At 41.5% G+C, this 26,553-nt stretch overlaps 1 protein-coding gene and 1 non-coding gene across 2 annotated transcripts in view; one reads left to right on the forward strand and one right to left on the reverse strand.

The window, feature by feature from the left end:
- INO80 (INO80 complex ATPase subunit) overlaps positions 1 to 26,553 on the forward strand; it is a 112,744-nt gene that overhangs the window by 63,256 nt on the left and 22,935 nt on the right. The window contains exons 24-27 of the mRNA XM_049781433.1: positions 2,652 to 2,789; positions 12,023 to 12,248; positions 17,117 to 17,244; positions 24,924 to 25,018. Coding sequence (XP_049637390.1) covers positions 2,652 to 2,789; positions 12,023 to 12,248; positions 17,117 to 17,244; positions 24,924 to 25,018 — 587 coding nt within the window. The remainder of the gene's footprint in view (positions 1 to 2,651; positions 2,790 to 12,022; positions 12,249 to 17,116; positions 17,245 to 24,923; positions 25,019 to 26,553) is intronic.
- Positions 5,399 to 5,504, reverse strand: LOC126021731 (U6 spliceosomal RNA). The gene has a single exon (XR_007500213.1). It is a non-coding gene; the product is annotated as a U6 spliceosomal RNA (small nuclear RNA).

A 26,553-nucleotide genomic window follows, 5' to 3' on the forward strand; every position in this document is an offset into this window, starting at 1 on the left:
AGTATGACCCTGTGGTAAAGGGCTAATTCCCTAGCTAAAAGAAAAACATCTGTGTATTTCCCTTGCTACCATGTAGTAAAAATTTGAAGCTGCAGCACCTGCCTTCCAGGCCTGCTTATTTTCTCTTGAGATTTTTATATGATGCCAAAGACCTGCAAAAGCCTAATTTTATGTTCAAGTAGTGGTGCTGGCAGCAAGATGCAGGCAGCTGCCAGGGCCTGCAGGGTAATAAGATATTCAGGCCCATGAAGAAGAGACAATAGAATAGCAAAGCCTGTGAACACAACACCATGTCATATCCACCAGTGTGCCATTTTGTTTCTCTTTTCTAGTTTGTTTCTAGCCAAACTGATTAAAGAAATAATGAACCTCCTTTTTGGTCTCTTTTACTTCAAAGCACCCCCAACATCTAACATATTATTTGAAATGTATTTTGTGTTCTTCTGTGTTAAGCTTTTAATTTTTCTGTATCGAGCAGTGTCTTAACAGTTCATGACATTATATAAGTATTGTGTTACCTAAGAGACTATACTAAGGAGGACTGATGTTAAAAGAAAAGTGTAGATTGAAAAGTATGTTGTTAATAGAGGCCAGAATAATAGTACAGTGGCTATGGTACTTGCCTTGTATGTGGCTAACTCAGGTTCAGTCCCCATCCCATTTAGTCCACTGAGTCTGTCAGGGTTATCCCTGAGTACAGAGGTAAGTAATAGGGGCCATTGAGATAGTCTGGAGTAGGGCATTTGCCTTGCTTGCAGAAGGACGGTGGTTTGAATCCCAGCATCCCACATGGTCCCTCGAGCCTGCCAGGAGTGATTTCTGAGTGTACAGCCAGGAGTAACCCCTGAGCACTGCCGGGTGTGGACCCCCCCCCCCCCCAAAAAAAAAGTAGTAATAGTAAGCTTTGAGCATGGACAAGTGTGGCTTGAAAACAAAAATGAAGGCCCGGAGAGATAGCACAGCAGCGTTTGCCTTGCAAGCAGCCGATCCAGGACCAAAGGTGGTTGGTTTGAATCCCGGTGTTCCATATGGTCCCCCGAGCCTGCCAGGAGCTATTTCTGAGCAGACAGCCAGGAGTAACCCCTGAGCACCGCCGGGTGTGGCCCAAAAACCAAAAAAAAAAAAAAAGAAAACAAATGAAAAACAAAAAGTTGGGAATATAGTTAGGATGTCTCTAAAGTGAAGGCATCATGAATATTTTGAACTAATGTTTTGATTTTTTTTCCTTCAATCTCAAAATAGTAAACCATGTTAACATAGTGATTTTTCCAATGAGAATGCCATTATTTAGCCTAGCATTTATAAAGACAAGGTTGTACATTCTAATTTGAAAATGACTATCCCAGAGAATTGAATTACCAAAGCTCTTTCTAGAATGGTGTCACAACATACTAAAAATGTGTTAAAAGTATTACTTTTTATTCGTAAATAATAGTGCTGAAGAGAAAAATAATTTGGGAAATGTTCACTCTTTGATCTTTCACTTTTATTCTGAAAACAAGAAAGATTATGTTGTCATTTGAAGAAAACAAGAGTGACATTTGGTTATAAGTGGTAATGGAGGTTTTTTTGTTAGAAATAATAGTATTCTGGGTTAGTGAAAGAGTACAGTGCTTACCTGACCTTTATTTTGATCCCTGACACATTATATCAGGAGTCTCAAACTCAATTTACCTGCGGGCCGCAGGAGGCAGTCGGGGTGAGTCAGGGCCGCATAAGGGATTTTGCTTACCGAATATTCGCAATAAAAAATCTCATTAAACATTTGCATACCCCAAACAGAACTGCTCGGGGTATGCGAATGTTTAATGCAATTTTTTCTTACTAATGCGAGTTTTATTGTGATTATTCACTTATCGAATAATCGCGAATACTGTGATATTTGAAGCCCGTCCGGCCAGGGGCCACAAAATGTACGGAGGGCAGCAAATGGCCCGAGGGCCTCGAGTTTGAGACCCCTGCATTATATGATTCATTGAGCACCCCCAGGAGTAATTCCTGAATGTAGAGCCAAGAGTAATCCCTGTGGGGCCAGAGCCGTTGGCAAGCGGTAGGGCGTTTGCCTTGCATGCGGCTGATCTAGGACAAATTTTGGTATGACCCCTAGCATCCCATATGGTCCCCCAAGCCAGGAGCAATTTCTGAGTGCATAGCCAGGAGTAACCCCTGAAAGTCACTAGGTGTGGCCCAAATTTTAAGAGAGAGAGAGAAGGGGGGAGGGAGGGAGGGAAGGAAGAAGGAAGGAACGAAGGAAGGAAGGTAGGTAGGTAGGTCCGTCCTGAGCCTTGCCCTCCATGCCATTACTCTGTCCCCAAAAAAGAAGAATAATACTATTTACTGGAAAGAATCTTTAAATCAGGGCCCAGAGAGATAGCACAGTGGCGTTTGCCTTGCAAGCAGCCGATCCAGGACCAAAGGTGGTTGGTTTGAATCCCGGGATCCCATATGTTCCCCCGTGCCTGCCAGGAGCTATTTCTGAGCACACAGCCAGGAGTAACCCCTGAGCACAGCCGGGTATGGCCAAAAAAAGAAAAACAAAAAAAAATAAAATCTTTAAATCAAATGTTTAAATGTTTATTATGTGGAACTTTCGATTTGGTTTACATTAAACATAATTATCAGTAGTACTAATTCCTGTTTTTGTTTTGTAGTCTCTTGTTTTCAGCAGCCACTGTAAAGCAGTGAGTGGCTATTCAGACCAGATCATCCATCAGCGGAGATCAGCTACCTCCTTGCTTCGTTGCTGCCTCACTGAGCTGCCATCTTTTTTGAGTGTGGCCAGCCCACGAGTAAGTACTCTAGGGAAGAAAAGAATAAATAAATAATAGTTTGCCTGGAAGATTGTTCAAAGGCTGGGTGGAGTTCCTGGATATATGGGGAAGCACAGGGTGGTCTTTGAACATTGTTAGGTACAGTCCTAAGGACCCCAAACACACTGCTTGGGAGGTCCCTTGGGGTGACAGGTCTTATTTAAAGAAATAAGCTAATTTTTTTTCTATTTTTTGTGGCTTTTTTGGGGTCATACTTGCAGTGCTCAGGGGTTACTACTGTCTCTGTGCTCAAAAGTCATTCCTGGCAGGCTCAGAGGACCATATGGGATGCCGGGATTTGAACCACTGTCCAACAGTGATCGCCTGTGTGCAAGGCACACACCCTACCACTATGCTATTTCTCCGGCCCATAAACCAATTTTCAAGGGATCTATTTTATTAGCAAAACTGCTTTAAAGCCATTTAAACCTGGAGAATTATGTTCCTTCTCAGTATTTCAGGAGCACATCCATAGTCTTGTCTTACCTAAGTCAGCATTCCTTACATTTGGATTGTGTTGGTTTGAGAAAAGTTATATCCTGGATAAGAGTGGTGGTTTCCCTGGCTCTGGCTCTCCTATATAATTTCTCTCATTTAATTGGGGCCCCTGTTCCCCTGGAAGCCTGCCATCTGTCAGGTAGATTATCACCCAGCAGCAACATTAGGGATGGTGAAATATCTGAAAGGAAAGGGAGCCATTTGTCACCTGCATTGAGGTTTTTTAAGGGATTTTTAGTTGAGGGGACCAGATTGGGAGAGAGATTTGATTGTGCCTTATCACCATAGTGCAATCTAAAAATAACAAAAGGAAACAACACTCCATCATCCAGACATTTCTGAGTCTGGTGAGCAACACTGCCTGGACTGTGGCTTACAAGTGTGTTCCCTGTGGAAAGTTGCACCATATTTGCCATTCACAAGTCAGAGTCTTATTTGAAAATTGGGGGTCTCTATTGTGGTTTCAACTTTGAGCAGCTGTTGGAACCTTCCTAATACCCTGTTTATGAAAACAGGGTTCTCTGGTGGTTGCCAGCAGCATCACTTTTTACAAAGGCTCTCTTTGGCACACTGATGTTGTTTGCTTTGCTTACATCTTCCTCTCCCTTTCCTGTTCTTGCTGCTTAGAGTCAAACAAAAACTCTTTTACAACCATGAAGTGTCTGAAAAGAGAGAAACAAGTAGAAAGGCAGCCAGAATCTGGTTAGTGCAAAGGATATATTTTTATCTTCCCAGCTTGTTAGTTTTCCTTTTAGTCTAAGAAAACTTTTAGTGCGCCTGGAGATTCTAAAAGGTGAACGTTTTTTCATTTCTTCTGTATTTCTATTTTTTCCACTTAAGCTACCGAGTCTCAAATACCTCTCAAATACCCTCAAGCTACCAAGTCTCAGATTCAAAGAAAATGTGTCCCCCTGGCAGGGGAGGGGGGTGTAGATGTGGTCGATGTCAGGGTAATCCAGGGCCTTACACATAGAAAGCAAGTGCTCAACCCTAAGCTATTGACAAAGATTGGGGCCTTTTGAATTATTACTGTTATTTTCCTTTTGATGGTCGTGGTGGTGGGTACTTAGTGCCAGTTGGTGGGCACCAAGCAGTACTATGCTCAGAAAATTTTGGCTCTACACAGAGAGAACATATGTAGTACTGAGAAACAAGGATCAGCCATGTGCCCCCTATTTGGCCCCTTTGTATTATTTTCCTACATCTAGATTAGCTTAAATCCTTACTTTATAAAGTTAACAAAGGTCTGAATCTGGCAGAAGGTTTCAGGATGATGAATGGATGAAGGTGAAATGGTAGTATTGAGTTGCATTGACTCCTGCCTGTCTGGATTTCTTTCTGCTAGTGCTATATTAGCTAATCTTGATTTCTGTGACACTTTAAATTTTCATTTATATTATCTATGCAGAATATGAATGTTTGTTTTTTTATAAAGTTATCCCAAGATAACTTTGGTCTTTGTTTGTTTTTTGGGTTTGTTGGGTTTTTTTTGTTTGTTTGTTTGTTTGTTTTGTTTTGGATCACATCCAGCAGCACTCAGGGGCTACTCCTGGCTCTACGCTCAGAAATCGCCCCCCGGTGGGCTTGGGGGACCATATGGGATGCTGGGATTCGAACCACCACCCTCCTGCATGCAAGGCAAATGCCCTACTGCTGTGCTATCTCTCCGGCCCCATCTTTGATGTTTAAATATACTATTTTTAGAAAAATACCTTTAAAAAGAAAAGCACAGAAAGCACCCAAGGATATATAGCTCAGAGATAAAGAGCACTTGCCTTGCACAAGTATAGAACTGGGATCAATCGCTGGCACCACAAAAATAATGATAGTAATAACAATGATGATGATGATGATGATGGAAAAAGTAGTGTTTAGGCTTCATAGTTTTCTTCTCACTTTTCTAATCTTCATACACAGGAGCTCTTAAAAAAGAAAGTTGCCTAGATTTCTGAGGAGAGTTATCGAAATATTTTTATTTCTCATATTAATGTGATATAGTGTCAAAAACAATGCACGGTTGATTTTTATTTATTTTTTTACAAGGTGGGGCCATACAGGGCCAGTTTATTGCAGTTAAATACCTTTCTCTCAAAAATATTGAATGCTTCAAGAATTTGTGTATCAGCCTTTCACAGGGGCCATCTAATCTCTGTATCATTCCAATTTTAGTATATGTACTGCCAAAGCAAGCAGTACATATACCGGGATTTGGACCACCGCCCTTCTGCATGCAAGGCAAACACCCCACCTCCATGCTTCTCTTCGGTCCCGCACTGTTGGTTTTTAATTATATTTATGGTCACAAAAATTATTTAAGGGGCCAGGGAGATAGTATCAGGTGGGGTATTTTGCCTTGCATACAGCTAACCTGGATTTGATCCCCAGCATTTTTTATGGTTTCTTGAACATTGCTAGGAATGATTTCTGAGTGTAGAGCCAATAATAATTCCTGAATATTGCTGCGTGTGGACCCAAACATTATTTATTTGGGGCTAGAGAAATAGTATAGCAGTTAAAACATATTCCTTGCATGAGGCCCACCCTGTTTTGAACTTAGGCACCACATGGTCCAGGAATTTAGCATTGCAGAATGTGGTACTTGGAGGCCCCTGAGCACCAACTACTACTGAAGTAGCCCTGGAGCCCATCAAACTTCTTTGGGTGGTTAAATAGTTCCTAGTTTTGCATCCCTGGCCCTCTTATTGATCCACCAGCAGAGTTGACTAAGTTTCTAGGCAGGGCCTCCAAACTCCTGAGTACTTTTTGGAAAGCTCCCCACATCCCAAATAAAATACCATCAAAATTCCATTGTCATCACTCAGAAAACAGCAGCATTCTCCAAACACATAAAACACACTCACACACGCATATTCCAACTGTACTATGTGTGTTTTGTTTTCTAAGAAAAAAAATCTAATCTCTTATTCCTGATGGTTTTCTTAAAATGAAGAACAATTAACGGCTTGAAGAAATCTCAGTACAGGCAGGATCTTGGGTTAAGAGCAGGAGAAATGGACGGAGAGATAGCATGGAGGTAAGGGATTTGCCTTGCATGCAGGACAGTGGTTCGAATCCCGGCTTCCCATATGGTCCCCTGAGCGCTGCCAGGTATGACAAAAAAAAAAAAAGGAGCAGGAGAAAACTTTTTTTTTGGGGGGGGCACACCCGGCAGTGCTCAGGTGTTACTCCTGGCTGTGCTCAGAAATAGCTCCTGGCAGGCACGGGGGACCATATGGGACACCAGGATTCGAACCAACCACCTTTGGTCCTGGATCGGCTGCTTTCAAGGCAAACACCGCTGTGCTATCTCTCTGGGCCCAGGAGAAAACTTTTATCATTTGGCTTTAAATCTTCTTCCCAGCACTCTTCTTTTTATTTTGGTCCCTCTCCTGTTTGTTTATAGAGTTTCTCACATAATATGAAAATGGCAATCTATGTATTATGGTTATGAAGACTGAAGAAGAGTGGTAAACATGTCTGTTAAGCATTTTATATACACAGAGTCAAGTTTCTGCCTTTCACAACAGGTCTAAGGTCCAAGTGATGCAGCATTTTAAGAGCGATTCATTATCTAACATTGATATCAAGCCCTCTGTGGTGGGAAGAAACTGATTTCCTTTGGAACCTTAACCCTGACCTTGAATTAAGACAAATTAATTTCCTTGGCACATACTATGAAAAGTTTAGGATCAGTTCAGGAAGAACTGTGCCATTAAGGAAGGAATTATAGCAGCTGTTTTCTCATTAGCTAGGAAATAATTCTGCCAGGTTAATAAAAAAAAAAAAAACTAAGACCCTGGGAATTCATCTCAGAAAAAAACTGAAGTGCTTGGAGCGGTCACGCTTCTTAGAGCTGGTGCAGGAATATACTTGTCCTCAGGAAAGACGCCCTGAATGCTTGAGGAGATACCATAGTTAGGAAAGTTAATGAAGCAAGAAGCAGGGGTTAGCTGAAAGGAGTGTGCGTTTACAGCTGTGGGAGGGAGGGAAGATTGGCGTGTCATGCAGCATCTTCCCGTCTCCCTCTCCCGCTTCCTGAGTAAATAGGAAGGCCATTTGGGGTCAGCAGAATGGGTGGAGGCTGTTGAGGACAGAGCTGACTTGGAAAGCAGGAATTAAGGAGCTTGTTCCCTTTAGGACCTCCTCAGTTGTTTACATACTTACAACATGATGTTCTATGATTTCTTTCCCATGTATCTTGATTTGGGCCTTTCAAATAAGCTTAGCAAAGGACTAAAAAAATTACAAAATAGTAAGAACTGTGCCTTATAAACCTCTCAGTTTCAGTCCTGACCTTGGAGGGATATCAGCCAAGGGAAAATTGGGAAATTGAAGTCCATAATGGGGAAAGTGGTTTCATCTTCTAAATGAGTGTCTAGGGCCAGACAGTTCAGTGAGCTGGAAAACATGCTTTGCTTGTGGGAGTTACAGATTTAGCATAGAAATAAATTCTGAACACCTTTCTATCAGTAGCTCCTGAACTCCCTTGGGTGTGACCCAAATTTAAAGAAGGGGATTGTGTCTAGAAATAAGCCCTAAGCAGGAAAATATTCGTCCCTGTGTTTCTTGCCCAAAGTTTTGTTTTGGTTTGATTTGCCTTTTTTTTTTTTAGTGGTGGTGGTTTTTTTGAACCCATATAGGGTGAGCTCAGGCTTACCTGTGCTAGGTCTCAGGAGACGATATGTGATGCCAAGAATCAAACCTAGGTCAGCTTGGTACCAGGTAAGCCTCCTAGACCCTGTACTATCTCTTCGATTCCTTGGCCCAAAGATTTTATGTATAATTCTAATTATAAATTCTGGTTTTTCCCACTAAAAATAATCCGCTATCTTTGAATATAAATTTGCTGAGTCTCATTTGAAAGGACAAAATATGTGTTACTTATCCTAGAGTGAATATTACTTGAGATAGAAACATTCTTCTATTGTGCAAATCTATGTCCTTAGTCTTTTTGAGTGGGGAGGACCCATTTCTGGAAGTGCTGAGGGTCAGTGCAATTCCAGGGATCAAACCCAGGCCTTTTGCATGCAAAAAGCATGTGCTTTAGTTCTTTGAGTTATCTGCCCGGTTCCTCCTCAGTCTTTTTGTTTCAGGGAGGAAGGTGGAGAACATAGACCTTATACTCTGTCTACAGTGTTCAAGATTTATTCCTGGCTCTGCATTCAGGGATCATTTCTGATGATGCTTAAGGGATCATTTCTGATGATGCTTAAGAACTTGCAAGGCTATAGTGCCATACTACTGTCCTGTCTCCAACCATTGTCCTTGGCTTTTTTTTTTTTTTTTTTTTTTAACATAGGCACTGTTGACTGAAGGTTCTGGGACTTGAGTTCATTCATACCTTACTTAGATGGAAGAAGTTTGTTCTGGTCCTGTATCCACTACTGCCCTGACAAGCCCTAAGGAGTTTGTCTTTTTTAATTTAAGAACCACTCCCATGCTATAACTTGACCCAGGAGGTATGCATATGGTTTCCAGGGTCAAACTCAAAACCTTACACATGCAAGGCATGTACTCTACTTTTTGTGCCAGGTCCCATCTGAAAATCAAATTTTTTTATTTTATTTATTTGTTTGTTTGTTTGTTTTGGTTTTTGGGCCACACCCGGCAGTGCTCAGGGGTTACTCTTGGCTGTCTGCTCAGAAATAGCTCCTGGCAGGCACGGGGGACCATATGGGACACCGGGATTCAAAGCAACCACCTTTGGTCCTTGATCTGCTGCTTGCAAGGCAAACGCCTCTGTGCTATCTCTCCGGGCCCTTTGTTTAGCCTTTTGAACAATCTTTTCGCCCTAATATTTTTATTGTAGTTGAAGTAGCATTGTTATGATAATTTCTATGTTCATCCACCTGTTGTGTAAATTTATAGGGGCCTGGGGGGACACTGCCACCAGAGTGTCCAGGACTTTCCTGTACTGGTGTTAACTTCTATTCTGCCTCCTCCCTTCCTTCTTGGCAACCCATTTCTGTACTCAAACCTGAGACCCAGCTTTTATTTATCTTATTTCTATTTTATCTGCTTGTAATCTATATTTGCCCTTGCTCAGCTTTTTGTTGAAAGAATGAATAACATGGAAACGAGACTTCTTTGGAGAGAGAAAATGATAAGGCATTACCAAAAGAATGATTTTTCTATGAGCTTGTCTTGGTTTTGGAACTCAAGGCCCAGCTTGCTTGTGATCCTCTGTAGTTTTGCCTCTGAACCATAGATGGCACCACTTCCTAGCAAACTCCTTTCATCTTCATCTGCAAGCCAGTGGAGCGTATGATGTGGTTACTGGTAGATTGTGCTCTTTTTCTGGTTATTTTCTGCAGCTTATTCCCCAAGGTAGTGTTCTCAAGGCATTCCTGAGATGATTGGCTAGCTGTTGGTTAAAAATACAGGTAGGGTGTTTTTCTTGTAAGCAGCCAACCTGAGTTCAATCCTTGGCACTCTGTGCATGGATCCTCAAGCCTCACCAGGAGTGATCACTAAGTGCAGACCCAGGAGTAAGTCCCTAGCATCACCAGTTGTGGCCAAAAAACAAAAGTAAAGAGGCCGGTGAGGTAGAGGTAAGGTGTCTGCCTTGCAAGCGCTAGCCAAGGAAGAACCGTGGTTCGATCCCTCAGCGTCCCATATGGTCCCCCCAAGCCAGGGGCAATTTCTGAGCGCTTAGCCAGGAGTAACCCCTGAGAATCAAACGGTTGTGGCCCGAAAAAAGAAAAAAAGGGGGGGGGTTTTCTGAATGAGGGGGGGGCAGAAAGATAGCCTGGAGGTAAGGCATTTGCCTTGCATGCAGAAAGACGGCGTTCGAACCCTGGCATCCCATATGGTCCCCCAGCCTGCCCGGAGCGATTTCTGAGCGTAGAGCCAGGAGTAACCCCTGAGCACTGATGGGTGTGAACCAAAAACCAAAAAAAAAAGTTCTGAATGAACCTTGCTCTTTTGATGATCTATTGAAAATATGCATGCCAAACCCTGACAATCATTGCCCTTAAGATTGATTGGCAGGAGCCAGAGTGATAGCACAGCGGGAGGACGCTTGCACGAAGCCAAACTGGGCCAGCAGCCCATCTGGGACGGATGGTGGTTCGAATCCTGGCATCCCATATGGCCCCCTGTGCCTGCCAGGAGCAATTTTTGAGCACAGAGCCAAGGAGTAACCCTGAACACTACCAGGTTTGACCAAAAATAATAACAAACAAAAAAGATCAATTGGCATAAAAATAGGAAAGTTAGGAATTGGAATGATAGTACAACATTTGCCTTGCTCACAATTAACCATGGTTTGATGCCCAGAACTGCATATAATGCCCTGAGACAGCCAGGTGTGGTCCAAAAACAAAACAAAAAAAAAAAAAAACAAAAGTTAGTAGCAAGAATTATAGTTTTTTTCTTAATATCTTTTTTTTTTTTTTTGGTTTTTGGGCCACACCCGGCAGTGCTCAGGGGTTACTCCTGGATGTGTGCTCAGAAATAGCTCCTGGCAGGCACGGGGGACCATATAGGACACCGGGATTCGAACCAACCACCTTTGATCCTGGATCAGCTGCTTGCAAGGCAAACACCGCTGTGCTATCTCTCCGGGCCCATTTTTTAAATATCTAATTTCAAGAACCAATATTTTATTTTATTTTATGCTCTCATCTGATATATCTGCCCATTGTCCTTATATTCACTTCCTCCCCATTTCTTGGTCTAGTGCCAAGATTTTTCAGAGCATTTACAGTTTATAATGGGAATTTAGCATTTTTATCAACTGAGGCTGGCAGATAATCATTTTTCCAATTTTAACAAAAGGTAGTCTCAGGCTTATCAGGTGATTTTATTTACATCTGAATACATAGCCACAGGGTAGACTGGTAATAGACCCTTGTAGCTAAAGAAGGATACAGACTTCTTCATTGAGAAACAACATAATTTCATTGAGAAAACAACATAAGTGCTGTAGTACCTTGTGATGTGATAAATATTTGTGTATAAGCTGTCTTCCCAGTCTGCTCTGGTAATTGCTTTCCTTCTCCATCTCTACTAGTTTATGATCTGAAAGTCTCTTATCTTCTGTTGGGTTTGTTAGTCAGGGGCCTCATCAAGGAAGAATAGAAGAAGCGTTGAAAACCTTGGAAGTATGCCACACAAACACACACACACACAACATTATAAGATAGCCTGAGGTGTGACTCAGTAGTGGAATGCCTTATACTATGAGGTATTGAGTTCAGTCTACAGGCCTGTAGTCTTTATTTTTTTAATGATGACTAACTCGCTTCAACTCGTTTTCAAATGGCTTCACTATCCTGGGTATGACTAATAGACCAAAAGCAATATTTACCAAGGAAGGGAGGTAACAATTTATGTATGTAATTTTAAAATGAATTTATGTTATATATATGTTATATAGTGACTTCATAACAGATATATTTTATATAAATATTACCATTTAAATTTAATATAAATCATGATAAATTTTTTTGACCTAGTATCTGAGGTTATCTACTAATTGCAATACTCTTTGGATCTTTAGTTTGTTCCAAGTTATTGTTATACAAGATTGGTCTCTTACCTAGGAAAGATCACTAACTCAGTTTTTAATATTAGTTTATCAGAACAGTAGAAGTTAGCTAGTAGTAATCTAAGAATGATCGCATCATTTTGATTTTGAAGTTGAGGTTCCTGAAAGACATTGAATGTATGGAAAACGTGAATGAGCCACTTAATGTTAATCTTTGCCACAGGTCACCGCGGTGCCATTGGATTCTTACTGCAATGACCGAAGTGCAGAATATGAGAGACGAGTATTGAAGGAAGGAGGGAGTCTGGCAGCAAAGCAGTGTTTGTTGTATGGGGCCCCAGAGCTGGCAGTGGACTGGCTCAATCGGCGATCCCAGTTCTTCCCAGAGCCAGCAGGAGGTCTCTGGGGCATTAGGCCTGAAAACGGATGGTCTTTCATCAGGATTCCAGGTGAGTCTTGGGCCCTCTTAGCATGTTTCCAGCTTTGACAAGGAGAGAACTAGGGAGATGTTCTGTATGGTGATTTCATATATTTGGAATTCAAAGTTTTTAGGATTTAGCTTAAGGCTAAGTTCCTTAGGGGTTTGTTTTTATTCTTTGGCCTTTAGTTATTTACAGGTAAGAGTGCTGAAATGATTTTGGCATATATCAGATTGAGAGAGAAATGTTTTTTAGACATGTGCTTAAACACAAGTTTACAACTGAGAAAGGAATGATAATGATACTCTTAAAACGGAATGTGGGGTTGGTAAGAAATAAACTTGGTAGGAAAGGCTCCAGGTCGAGTGAGTACAGTTGTCTTTGCCATTGCGACTGGAATGAATGAGAATGTCGTCACTCACAGAAAGCCTCGTTTGAGCTGCATAAACAGTGTCCTGCACGAAGCACTAGAGATCTGAATGATAACCAGAAGAAAAACATTGTGTTTTGTGCCAAAATGCTAGCGGATTCCCAGACCTCCTGTGGTCAAGGTCAAGGCTTGAAAGGAAACAAGGTTTTCATCTTTGCTTTAGTGAGACTACTTTTAAGGAAACTAAACACAGGGTTCATAGATTGTGTTCTTTGCTTGCACCTGCTAACAAATTGAATGGTAACAGAGAGCTACTGTGTATTTTGTTGAAATTAATCTGATATATTGCCTGCATTCATCTCATTGGCACATAATAGAAATATCTCTGCATTAAAAAGAAGTGAGTCTACTGTTTTTAAGAGATTTCAGTGTTAAAGTTATATTTTCTACTTAAGGTAACTTTGTCAAAGGTCAAAACTGGATAGTAATTTTGGGAGTGTTTTGAACTAGAAAAGCGCTTAGATATATGAAAAAATTTTAATGCAGCCATATAGCTGCTGTAGGACATATGAAAGCACAATAGGTAAAAGCATATTTTTAGAACACAAGGAGGAAGAACCCAAATCTAAAGCAGGCCTAAATAGTAATGGAAATAGGAATAGATCTAGCAAATGTGGAAACCACAGAAATCCTGGGCAGAAGATGACCACAGGTTTTGAAGGAAGCAAGACACCACCATAGTTCTTCTTTCTCCCTTTCTGGCTCCTAAATTCCCAGTACAGGAGTAGAAGGCTTATTGCTGTCGCTGTGGGAATGTCTTGTGGCTTTTCCTGTTCTTTGAAAGAAAAATGGACCTTGTTTAAATAGCAGGAAGTGTCTGAGTTCTTTTCACATCGATAAAAAGCACTAACCTCACTGGCTGTTTACTGTGAGAACCAACCAGCTCCTCACTGACCCCATTGTGCTCTGGGGGCTGACTGGGGACTATGCAGCTGGGGGAAGGGACCACTGCAACCTGTGTTGTATACCTCTTTCCTCTATCCTTTTTAATCTTTTCTGTTGCCCTGGGAAAGGTTGGTTTCTTTGCATCCTTGAAAGACTAAGACTCCCTGGATTTCACACCTTGAATGCAGCTATTTCTATGTCTACATGAGGAAGATGACCCCTGCAAAGGTCTCCTGGCACCACATGATCCCCATCCCCCAACACCAAGCTGGAGTAGCCCCTGTGTACCATCATATGTGGTCAAAAACAAAAAGTAAAAAAAACACACACACACACTAAATAAGTAAAACAAAATTCTCCTATCCTTGGGGAAATGAAATCCTATTTAATCTTGATTTTAGAGGACTGGAGAGATAGTACAGTGGAGAGGAGGACACTTGCTTTGCATGCATCTAACTTGGGTACCCTATGTAATTCCCCAAGCTCACTAGGAGTGATGATCCCTGAGCACAGCCATATATAACCCAAAAAATAAAAAATAAAATAATAAACTTTACTACCATGGAGCATGTCTTGTTTTGGTTTGTTGTGGGGTGTTCTTTTTTTTTTTTTTTTTTTTTTTTTTTTTTTTGGCTATTTATCTTGTCATTTCTTATGTTGAAGAACTTTTGTCTATGATCAGTAAGAATGTGTTTCCTAGAAAAAGAAAAAATATTGTAACCTATATCAGATTATTAGTGCTTTGTAGGAGAGATTATAAGAAAGTTGAGTAGCTCTGTTCACCATTTTTTAATTTATTGTTTTAGAAAAGGGACTGGACATGGATTAACTTTGTGGAATCAGTCAGTCAGTTCTAGGGAATTGGATTCTGTGCCAGCAATGGGTGAGGTACTCCACCCCAAAAATTGGGCAGTGGATGTCAGGCCCAAAGGATAGTGATTTGTGCAAAGAAGGAACCCAACATTCATGCTGAGGGCAGGCTGGCCTCCTCTATTGAGTACGTTCTCCTAAAAAGCAAAACTCCTATTCATTGTTTTCATATTTTGAGGCTGTTGCTTCCGAGGCCTTTTTCTCTACTGAAGTACATATACTTCTACCTACCCCACCTATATCACATCAGGCTATAAACATAAAGAGTAATGACTGCTTCCCCCAGCTGTATCAAAATACTGCATCTTTTTCATCTGACTTTCCTAATCCTAGTATTGTTTCATTTTAATTTGCAAAGTAAAGTAGATGTGGAGAGCAGGAATGTGTCAAAACTATTGAATCATGAGTTTAAGATGAATTGAAGCTTCTTCTAGTTTCGACATCAGGCAAGTTAGTGCTTAAGCTTTTGCTTCGAGGAAGTATTTCTAAGTTGGAGAAGAAATGTGTGCTGCAGAAATCTGATAATGTTTGCTTACCTACCCTCTCTCACTCAGTAAGGAAGGAAAATTGGGATTTTTTTTTTAAATCTCACTTTCTTGCGCTTTTAATGAGGAAAGAAACTGTCCAAAGCATATTGTGGCTCTGTAGGGAATGTTTAGGAGTTCTCAAAATTGAAGATGTAAAGAAGGGTAATTGTGACAAGAAGGGAACCTTGATGTTGTTATGAAAAACATTGCTGCCCGAGCAGACTTGGAATTTATACAGGCTTCCTTGTCTGGTGCCAGGGAGCAGACTTAGCCATCAGCTCTGTCCCAGCTGCAGTCAGTTGATTGTGTTGGTAAGGAGACCAACAAAAAGAAGAACATTTCAGTAATCTAAACAGGACCAAACAAAGAGGCTGAACAAAGGTGTGTGCCACTGCGTCAGGGAGGGGATGCTGGAGGGAGAGATGTGACCTGGCAGAGTTCCGAAGGTGGGAAAAGCCAGTGTGCAGTGCTGAGGAGTAAACATCCAGGACCTGTGTCTTTGTAGCAGAAACAGAGTGGCTGATGATTTGTTATGGTGTTGTCAGCACATCCGTTCCTGTTCAGTTTATACAATAATTGTGCACTTGGCAAATAGCAGTGAGAACAGAGAAATAACCCTTAAGAACTCTTGGCTTGTTCTCAGCAGTCAGCATCTGCAATTCTGAAGAAAAGCCATGGGTTCAAACCCAGAAACAAAGAAGACACTGATGCATTTTTCATCTTTTTAACTTTCAGTTGTTATGTAATTTCCCTATCCTTGTCTCTCTCTCCCTTTTTGTGTTCCACATATACGCTTTAATCTCCCTTTAAGTCTCATCTCTTCCCCTCTAACTAGCAGCAATTGTTCAGGGCCTGTTTATGGACTGGTCTGCAAACAGGAAACTCAACTTCCTGAAATGTGATGGAAGTTGAATGATACTGAATGGATAAGATGAAAATTTGTAAGTTAAGTGTTCTTTAAAGATCTCTAGCTGGAAAACTTTTTATTAATGGAAAGCGGAAAGAGAAAACATAAGTGAGTGAAAGCGGCTTCCATTTCACAGAAATTCAGAGTTAGTCTCCTGAAAAACCAAACAAATCATATGTCTTCATTGAATTGCAACTTGAAATGACATTTTACCAATAACCTATTCGAAGTCATTCTGGAATGGATTTCACTCTTTTTGTTTTGTTTTCGGGTCACACCTGGCAGCGCTTAGGGGTTATTCCTGGCTCCACACTCAGAAATCGCTCCTGGCAGGCTCGGGACCATATGGGATGCCGGGATTCAACCACCGATCTTCTGCATGCAAGGCAAACACCTTACCTCCATGCTATCTCTCCGGCCGGATTTCACTCTTAAAACAATAACAGGCTAGATGCAGCCGGAGAGATAGCACAGCGTTAGGGCCTTTTGCCCTGCACACAGCTGATCCAGGACAGACATGGTTCAAATCCCGGCATTCCATATTGTACCTCGTGCCTGCCAGGAGCGATTTCTGAGCACAGAGCCAGGAGGAACTCCTGAGCACTGCCGGGTATGACCAAAAAACAAAAAACCAGTAACTGTGTAGAGCAGGTAGTATAGCGGGTAAGGTGCTTGCCTTGTACACAGCTGACCCAGGTTCAGTCCCCAGCATTCCATATAGTTCCCCAAGTTTCGCCGGGAGTGACCCTGAGAACAGAGCCAGAAGCAAATACTAAACACTGCAAAGTGTAGCCAAAAACAAACACACAAAAATGTTTGTTTACATTTCCATCCATTTAAGTGTCACAGGGGCAGGCAAGAGCTGCTTGTTTTAATATTCTCATGCTTTGAGAAGATACCATTTAATCACAAGGTAGCATATACAAATATCTCAGTAAAGTATGAAACAAATGGAAATGGATTTTTCATGTTATTCAGAGCTAGGAATGCATAACACTCTACACATACCAGTTTTCACCTGAGTAAGAAGTGGAGCAAGGGAGCTCTCAAAGGCTTGTTGAAAAGGAATGTAACTCTCCCTCTTTCTGGAGATTTATTTGCAGAGTATAGTTGCATCATGGTGTAATAGTGCTCTGCATTCTTCTTTGGAGTACTTTCCTGTTCTTGTGATGAGAAGCATCCTGGTTGTAGTAATTTTAGCTGCATACAGCTTTGCCATGAGTAATTTTGCTACTTCAATTAAATAGTTTCCCTCTTCCTCTCTCACTTTTCGTCCTAGGCAAGGAGAGCCTCATCACCGACAGTGGAAAGCTGTATGCCCTTGATGTCCTTCTGACTCGGCTTAAGTCTCAAGGTCATAGGGTCCTTATCTACTCCCAGATGACCAGGATGATAGACCTGCTGGAGGTAGGAGAAAGAAACTGGGAACCTAGGACAGCTTGACCCTAAACTTGCAGATGGCTAATGTCAGTCCTGCTGAATGGGAAACCTACAGTTTGTCTTTGTAATTTTACAATATACCTTTTACAGAAGGGTCTCATGGCAGATGTGAGAATATACGAAGGATTTGTCTCCTAATACCAATGAAATGGAACACAACTTATTTCTTATCTTTGTAAGGGAAAAATTTCTCCCCTTTTTTTGGGGGTGGGGGGGCTAGAGCTCAGGTGCTACTCCTGGCTCTATTCTCAGAAATCACCCCTGGCAGGCTCGGAGGACCATATGGAATGCTAGGATTCGAACCACTGTCCTGCATACAAGGCAAACACCCTACCACTGTGCTATCTCTTTGGCCCTGAAATTTCTCCCTTTTTTTTTTTTTTTTTTTTTTTTTTTTTTTGGTTTTTGGTTTTTGGTTTTTGGGCCACACTCGGCGGTGCTCAGGGGTTGCTCCTGGCAGGCACGGGGGACCATATGGGACACCGGGATTCGAACCAATCACCTTTGGTCCTGGATCAGCTGCTTGCAAGGCAAACGCCACTGTGCTATCTCTCCAGGCCCAATTTCTCCTTTTTTAAATAAATTAGCCTAAATTTTTTTCCCTTTGTGTATTTATTTTGGCTTGGAGCCATACACATTGGTGCCCAGGGACTACTCCCAACTCAGTGCTAGGAGATGGAGAGAGAGGCTCACATTTTAGTACCAAGGATCTAATCCAGCACTCCCACATGAAAAATGTGCGCTCTATGTGCTGTAGCAATAGCATTGCGGGTAGTAGGGTTTGCATACAGCTAACCTGGGTTCAATCCCTGGCATCCCATATGGTCCCTGAGCCTGCCAGGAGTGATTCTGAGTGCAGAGCTAGGAGTAAACATGGAACACTGCCGGGTGTGTGCTCTTCCCACCCCCTAAAAAGGGTGTTCTAGCCCTTTGAACTATTTTTTATTTTTTATTAAGAGAAGTAAGCCTTTATTTCTAGTTTCACAAATAAAACTGGCTTCTTTTGAAATATTTTTTAAATTTAAATATTTTGATACCTTTATTTAAATACCTTGATTACAAATATGATTGCAGTTGGATTTTAGTCATGTAAAGAACACCCCCCCTTCACCAGTGCAACATTCCCATCACCAATGTCCCAAGTCTCCCTCCTCCCCACCCACTCCCGCCTGTACTCTAGACAGGCTTCTACTTCCCTCATTCATTTACATTTTTATGATCGTTCTCAGTGTAGTTATTTCTCTAAAAAATTTTTATTTTTAATTTAATATTTTTAATCCTTAGAAATTATGAAAAGTGGGGCCGGGTGGTGGCGCTGGAGGTAAGGTGCCTGCCTTACAAGCGCTAGCCAAGGTTCGATCCCCCGGCGTCCCATATGGTTCCCCCAAGCCAGGGGCGATTTCTGAGCACATAGCCAGGAGTAACCCCTGAGCGTCAAACGGGTGTGGCCCAAAAACCAAAAAAAAAAAAAAAAAAGAAATAAATTATGAAAAGCATGATTTGGAATTAATTCTTATATGTATAGAAATTAGCTATTCAACTTGAGTTAATGTAGTTTTCAACTTAACTATATCTTGTTTTTTTCTGTTTGTTTTTTTTTGTTTGTTTGTTTTTTTTGGTTTTTGGGCCACACCCAGCATTGCTCAGGGGTTACTCCTGGCTGTCTGCTCAGAAATAGCTCCTGGCAGGCACGGGGGACCATATGGGACACCGAGATTCGAACCAACCACCTTTGGTCCTGTTCTGCTTAACTATATCTTGTAATATCCTGAGCCACCCCAAAAAAAAAAAAAAAATCCCACACAAATACGGATATTTTGTCTATGCCCAGAGAGTTTTTGGTTGTTTTGCTTTTTGGGGCCACACCCAGCTGCGCTCAGGGGTTACTCCTGACTCTTCATTCAGAAATCCCTCCTGGCAGGCTTAGGGGACCCATATAGGATGCTGGAGATTGAACCCAGGTTTGTCCTGGATTGGCCACGTACAAGGCAAATGCCCTATTCACCGTGCTATCACTCTGGCCCCTAAGACCAGAGATTTTTATTTAATAATTTAGGGGTTGGTTTGTGTATATTTGGCAGGGGACACACCCTGTAGTGCTCATCGGCTCTGCCTTATTCAGTGCATGGGGGTAAATCAGAAGACCACATGATACTAGGGACCAATTTTGAGGCTTTTGAGTACAATTTTCACACTTAGCCCATTGAACTATTTCTCCGGTCTCTCAGTAGGTTTGGAATTAGGCTTAGATATCAAAATGTTTTAATATATTTGATATGATTCTAAACAGGGGTCCTCAAACTTTTTAAACGGGGCCAGTTCACTGTCCCTCAGACCATTGGAGAGTCTGACTATAGTAAAAACAAAACTTATGAACGAATTCTTATGCACACTGCATATATCTTATTTTGCAATGAAGAAACAAAACAGATACAAATACAATATGTGGCCCACGGGGCCATAATTTGAGGACCACTGTATGTTAGCATAGTTGACAGCCAACTAGAATATGGTAAAAGATACAGTTATATCTTGCTGTACAAAGCAGTTCTTTTTAATTTATCTTTCATTGGTTGCATTATTATAGAATTACAGGGATTTAGCTCTTGCTTTTTTTTTTTTTTGAGCCACACCCGATGTTGCTCAGGGGGTTACTCCTGATTGTCTGCTCAGAAATAGCTCCTGGCAGGCACGGGGGACCATATGGGACCCCGGGATTCGAACCAACCCCCTTTGGTTCTGGATTGGCTGCTTGCAAGGCAAACGCCGCTGTGCTATCTCTCCGGGCCCTAGCTCTCGCTTCTTTATGTATATAAGACCCACCGTTCCCACCAATTTAATATTTAGTGTATGGCAATGTTAACTATTATGTAGATACTATTTTGGCCTTTTTTCTGGTGTTTACTGTCCAAATAGTGATTTACTACTCTAGTGAGAGGCAATCATGGATATAGAAATAGGAGAGTGAAAGTGAGAACAAGTATTCATTAGAGTATTCTAATTCTAACACATTCTTAGTACAAGATAATCAGAAATCCAGCAGTGTAAATAGTCTTTGTTTTTTCTTGAGGGTTTTTTTTTTTTTTTTTTTTTTTTTTTTGCTTTTTTAGGTTTTGCTTGCTAAATTTTAGAGTTTATCAAAATTCAATGGCAGGCTTTATTTAATAACTTAGTAACTTAGTTACTTGACAAGAACCAGAAAATATATATTAGAGGTCAACTTTATCACTGACTCATGCTTAATTTAATGTTGAGCCCCTAAAGAGGCCCAACTTGCTATTGTGCATAAGTCATAACTGAAAATAGAAGAATGCTATTACTGCAAATCACAATAGTGATTGATTTATTTTAGCAAATTACTCTGATTGTAATCTAAAATAAAAGGATTGCCTATATTTTTCATAACTTTTTCAAACCAAGTGATACCAATAGCTAAAACATTATGAGTAACTTTCCTATGGTGGGTTCTTTGTCTATTAAATTTTGGGCCACACCTGGCAGTACTTGGATATTGTTCTCAGCTCAGTGCTCAGAGCCTGATCCTTTGGATGTTCAGGGTGCTATGTATTGCTGGGGAACAAACATCCTACATGTAAAGCATGCATTCAGCTCAGTAATGCTTTATCTTGGGCCCCTGTTGAGGTCTTTAAGTAAAATGCACTTTCTTTGTCCTGAAGAGTCAGGGAGACGTAATTGTTTTGCACTGCTACAAATTAGGAGAAAAGCAATATGCAAAGGAGAGAGAAGGGAGTAATGACCTTTCTCTTCAATGCTATATATTATAAAGTTCTAAAAATTGATTTATATTCTGTGGGGCATTTGGGGACACACCGGTTACTCTTGTCTCTGCGCTCAGAAATTGCTCCTAGCAGGCTCGGGATCGAATGAGATGCCGGGGATTTAACCCAGGTTGGGTGCTATTGCTCCAGCCTTAGAAGTTGATTTATATTAAAGGGAAATTCCAAAGAATAAAATGGATAGGTGACAAGAAAAATAAGCTAGTTTAGTAGCTGAGGGTGAATATAGAGGTGTAAGTTTAATATAGTCTTAAAATCTAATTTGTCGTTCTATATATAGTAAGTTTCTAGGTATGCATAAAAAGTATAATAAGCTTTATTTTAGGGTGAGTGTTGCAAACTCTGTCTACCATGGTTGCTTACTATGTGTGAGTAATCATTAGATTACAAATTCTTTGTTTTGTGGGAGAGCCCCTACACCCAGCAGGACTTGGTATATTCCTGGTTTTGCACTTAGGGATCACTCCTGGTGGGCTTGAAACCAAATGGGATGCCAGAGATCAAATCCAGGTCAACCACATGCAAGGCAAGCACCCTATGCACTATAATACTTCTCCAGCCCTAGAATTTCATTTGTTAAAAAAAATTTGGGGGGGGGGGGGCCTACAGCAATAGTACAGCAAATAGGGAGTCGTCTTGCACACTGCTGGCCCAAGTTTGATCCCCAGCATCCCGTATGGCTCCCCAAGCCTGCCAGGAATAATTCCTGAGTTCAGATTCAGGAAGTAATCCCTGAGCACCACCAGGTGTAGAATAAAAAGAAAAAATAGCCAGAGAGATAGCACTAAGGTTCAATCCCCAGCATCCCATATGGTCCCTGAGCCTGCCAGAGGTGATTTCTGAGCAGAGCCAGGAATAACCCCTGAGCACCACCACCAGGTGACTTAAAAACCAGAGCAATGGGGCTGGAGAGATAGCATGGAGGTAGGGCATTTGCCTTGCATGCAGAAGCATAGTGGATTGAATCCCAGCATCCCATATGGTTCCCTGTGCCTGCCAGGAGCGATTTCTGAGCAGAGAGCCAGGAGTAACCCCTGAGCACTGCCAGGTATGACCCAAAAACAAAAACCCAGAGCAATAGTACAGTGTGTAGGTCACTTGTCTTGCATGCTGCCATTTTAAGTTAGATCCCTAACATACCATCTAGTCCCCTAACCACCAACAAGAGTGATTCCTGAACATAAAGCCAGGAGTAATACACCCCTTAACATCACTGTGTGGACCCTCTTCAAATGAAATAGTTTGAGGCCAGAGAGCCAGTACTGTGGATACGGCATATTTGCCTTGTACATGGCTGACCCAGGTTTGATCCTCAGCACCCCCATATGGTTCCTAGACTACCACAAAGAGTGGCCCCTGAAAACAGAGATAGAATTAAACCCTGAAGACATTTGGTCCTCTTTTCTCTTTCCTACTTTAAGAAGGTAGAAGGGGCCAGAGCAATAGCACAATGGGTAGGGCATTTGCCTTATATGCTGCCAACCGGGTTCGATCCCCCACATCCTATATGGTCCCCAAGTCTGCCAGGAGTGATTTTTGAGCACAGAGCTCAGTGTAACTCCTGAGTGTCACCAGGATGGCCCACAAAACAGCAAATAAATGTGTGGGTCAGTGGATGGAATGGGATTGCTGCCAGAGCAATAGTATAGCAGATAGATAGGTTGCCTTGGATGCAACTGACCTGAGTTTACTCCCCCGCATACTATATGGTTCCGCGAGCACTGCCAAGAGTAATTCCTTTTTTGGTGGGAGGGGGGTCACACCCGGCAGTGCTCAGGGGTTACTCCTGCCTCTACGCTCAGAAATCACTCCTGGCAGGTTCAGGGGACCATATAGGATATCGGGATTCAAACCACCGTCCTTCTGCATGAAAGGCAAGCGCTCTACCTCCATGCCATCTCTTCGGCTCCCAAGAGTAATTCCTGAGTACAGAGCCAGAAGTAAGACCTGAGCATCACTAGGTGCTCCAACACAGGGGCGATGTGGGGTGGGGAAAGGAATCAATTCCTGATTGTGCTCAAAGAGTCATACAAGAGATCAAACTGGGACCAACCATGTGCAAACCACATTTAATTCCTGAATTATCTCTCTGGCTGCCACTCATTTGATCTTAATAAGCTGCCATGTGCAGTATCAGTCATAACAAACTTGATACCCAGCTCAGTGTGAAAATTACTGAGAATTTTGCAAGTAAAGAACATAGTGACCACAAAAAAAAAGTCATTTCCAAAATGTAGAATATAAATAGTCTTTTCAGTAGGGGACGTTTTTATGTTTGGACATAATCACTGGTGCTCATTAAATGAGTACATTGCTAGAAATCTAGGGGCTTCTACCATGCACTCTAACCCTTTGAGGTGTCTCTGTGACTGTGTTGAGATTTAGGTAATAGCTTTTTTTACAAGTGGACTTTAAGTGTAATCCTTCTAATTGGGATACATAGGAAATCAGTATTCTGGGGAATTGTGCCTCCGCCTGCTCCCGCCCCCATCCTCCAGCTTATGTTTTATTTGGAGCCCACCCTCATTGAATCTTACTTCTAGCTCTGTTCTCAGGGTTGCTCCCAGCAGTGGTCAGGGATCAAGGTGGTGACAGGGATCAAATCCAAGCCTTCTGAATATATATATGTTCTCAGCCCAAAAAACTATCTCTTCAGTCACGGAATTAGAACTTTTAAGTATGGGATTACGTCTTCTGTTGCATCTTTTGATTTATTTATTCTTTATTCGTTTTTGTTTGATGGTGCTGGGAATTGAACCTATAGCCTCAAACATACAAGGCATGTGCTGGACTGCTGAGCCACATCCTGGTTCCTATTTCTCTATTATTATTAAAAGTTGCACTTCTGGGCCATAAAGATAGCTCAGCGGTGGGGCATTTGCCTTGTAGGCAGCCAAACCAGGAAGGTATAGTTCGAATCCCGGCATCCCATATGGTCCCCCAAACCTGCCAGGAGTGATTTCTGAGCTCAGAGCCAGAAGTAACCCGAAAACAAAAACAAAAAAAAAAAAGTTGCGCTTCTCTTAAAAATGGTATCAAGAACATCTTATGTATTGACATTGGATGTCTTTTCTTCTGTCTCAAACGGATGCTTTTTCCAGGAAGCATTCTCTGATAGAAGGAAGCTTAGGCTATAAATATAAGAACTTCTAGAGAAACAGCTGAGGACAAGTGTTACTTAAAGAAAACAAATTGGGGCCTGAGAGATATAGCACAGTGGTAGGCGTTTGCATTGTACACAGTTGATTCAGAATGGATGGTGGTTCGAGTCTCAGCATATCCCATATGGTCGCCCCCCCCCCAACCCCTCCAGGAGCGATTTTGAGTTCAAAACCAGGAGTAACCCCTGAGTGCTGCCAGATTATGACCCAAAAACCAAAAAACACACAAACCAAAAAAGAAAACAGGTTATTTGCATAGCTGTGATAATATCTTTCTGGGTTTTTTAATACTATCTTTATTTAAACACTGTAATTACAAACATGATTGCAGTTGGGTTTCAGTCATAAAAAGATCACCCCCCCTTTCACTAGTGCAATATTTCCGTCAAACAATATTCCCCTACCTCCCTCCTCTCCCACCCCTTACCTGTATTCAAGGAGAATACCTTTTTGGAGGTTTCATTATTTTTGTTTTGTTTTTATAAATTCTTCATTAATCTGCATATTACCTTCAATTTTCATTCACTTCCAGAGAATTTAATTTGCAAAATTGGTTTCTTTCAATTTCGAGATTGGTTTCTCCTTATTCTGGTTATTATTGTCACCAATATGAATGAAACAGAAGGTAAATAGTGGAATTAATACAGTGACTTGCATAAGATTTATGATGTGTTTTTACTGATTACAGGAATATATGGTTTATAGGAAGCATACCTACATGAGGCTAGATGGGTCATCCAAAATCTCAGAGAGGCGGGACATGGTTGCTGATTTTCAGAACAGGTAATTTTAATAAGTTATAAAAATTATTATGACTTTCTTTTGTAAGTGTCTATCCCTGAATGTTGGCTCGGAATTAAGATTTTAGTTTGTTTTCCTATTTCAAATGTGTATTGGTTATTTGTGTATGTGTATGTTTTTTTGTTTGTTTGTTTGTTTTGGTTTTGGGGCCACACCAGGAAGTACTCAGGGTTTACTCCTGGCTCTCTGCTCAGAATTGCTTCTGGCAGATTTGGGTGACCATATGAAATACCAGGGATCTAACCCAGGTCACTCACATGCAAGGCAAATGCCTTAAATGCTCTGCTATCACTTTGGCCCCCACTTCATATATGTTAAAGAGAAATACTTTCCTTTTTCCTGCTTTCCCTGTATATTTGTAGTAACCATGATAAAGTATAGTCATATGCGTTTTATTCTGCTGACAGCTAATACAAGCTTATGAAATTTCTAATGCTGCCTGCTGGATGTTGATGGCTTTCAGAGCCATAATTATCCTAAGTGCATGTTCTCACTATAATAAGCAGAGTCTGGTTACTGCTCTCTTGAAGGAGAAAACAAAACTAAACTAGTGACAGATCTGCTGAACTCCTTCATCCTTCAATTTCCTCCTTAGTTCCAGAGAACTAAACATAGATAAATAACATCATAATGTTCTGTAAATCAGAGCAGTTTTGAAATTTTCTGGTCTCTAAGTATATGATCTGTTAATATTTAGCTTTGTTCATTATTAGAAGGAAAACTAAGAACAAAACCATTTATATTTTGGTTACTATTTCATTTTTAAAGCATGATTTGCCTTATATATTAAAATTAGCATAAAACAAATCCATAGTTAAACATAAAATGTCCAGAATTTTTGCTCTTTGGGGGCCAGAGTAATAATACAGTAGGTAGGTTATATGGGGAAGGAAGGCGATAGTAGGTAGGTAGGTAGGTAGGTAGGTAGGTAGGTAGGTAGGTAGGTAGGTAGGTAGGTAGGTAGGTAGGTAGGTCGATTGATTATGGCCATAGTTATAAGCACAATGATGTCTAATAATTTAGACTTCTGAGTTATAGCACTACAGCTTTTCTTTTTTTCTTTTTTTTTTTTTTTTTTTTTTTGGTTTTTGGGTCACACCCGGTGATACTCAGGGGTTACTCCTGGCTATGCACTCAGAAGTCGCTCCTGGCTTCGGGACCATATGGGAAACTGGGGGATTGAACCACGGTCCATCCAAGGCTTTCGCAGGCAAGGCAGGCACCTTACCTCTAGCGCCACCGCCCGGCCCCAGCTTTTCTAGTTGACCCTAGAAAACTAGACTGTGAAATTCATGGCTTAAAATATTTGGGGTTTTTTTTTTGGGGGGGGGTTGGGCCACACCCGGCGTTGCTCAGGGGTTACTCCTGGCTGTCTGCTCAGAAATAGCTCCTGGCAGGCACGGGGGATCATATGGGACACCGAGATTCGAACCAACCACCTTTGGTCCTGGATCGGCTGCTTGCAAGGCAAACGCCGCTGTGCTATCTCTCCGGGCCCGGCTTAAAATATTCGAAAG

Source organism: Suncus etruscus, chromosome 10, assembly GCF_024139225.1.
Source record: "Suncus etruscus isolate mSunEtr1 chromosome 10, mSunEtr1.pri.cur, whole genome shotgun sequence".
NCBI classification, from domain to species: domain Eukaryota; kingdom Metazoa; phylum Chordata; class Mammalia; order Eulipotyphla; family Soricidae; genus Suncus; species Suncus etruscus.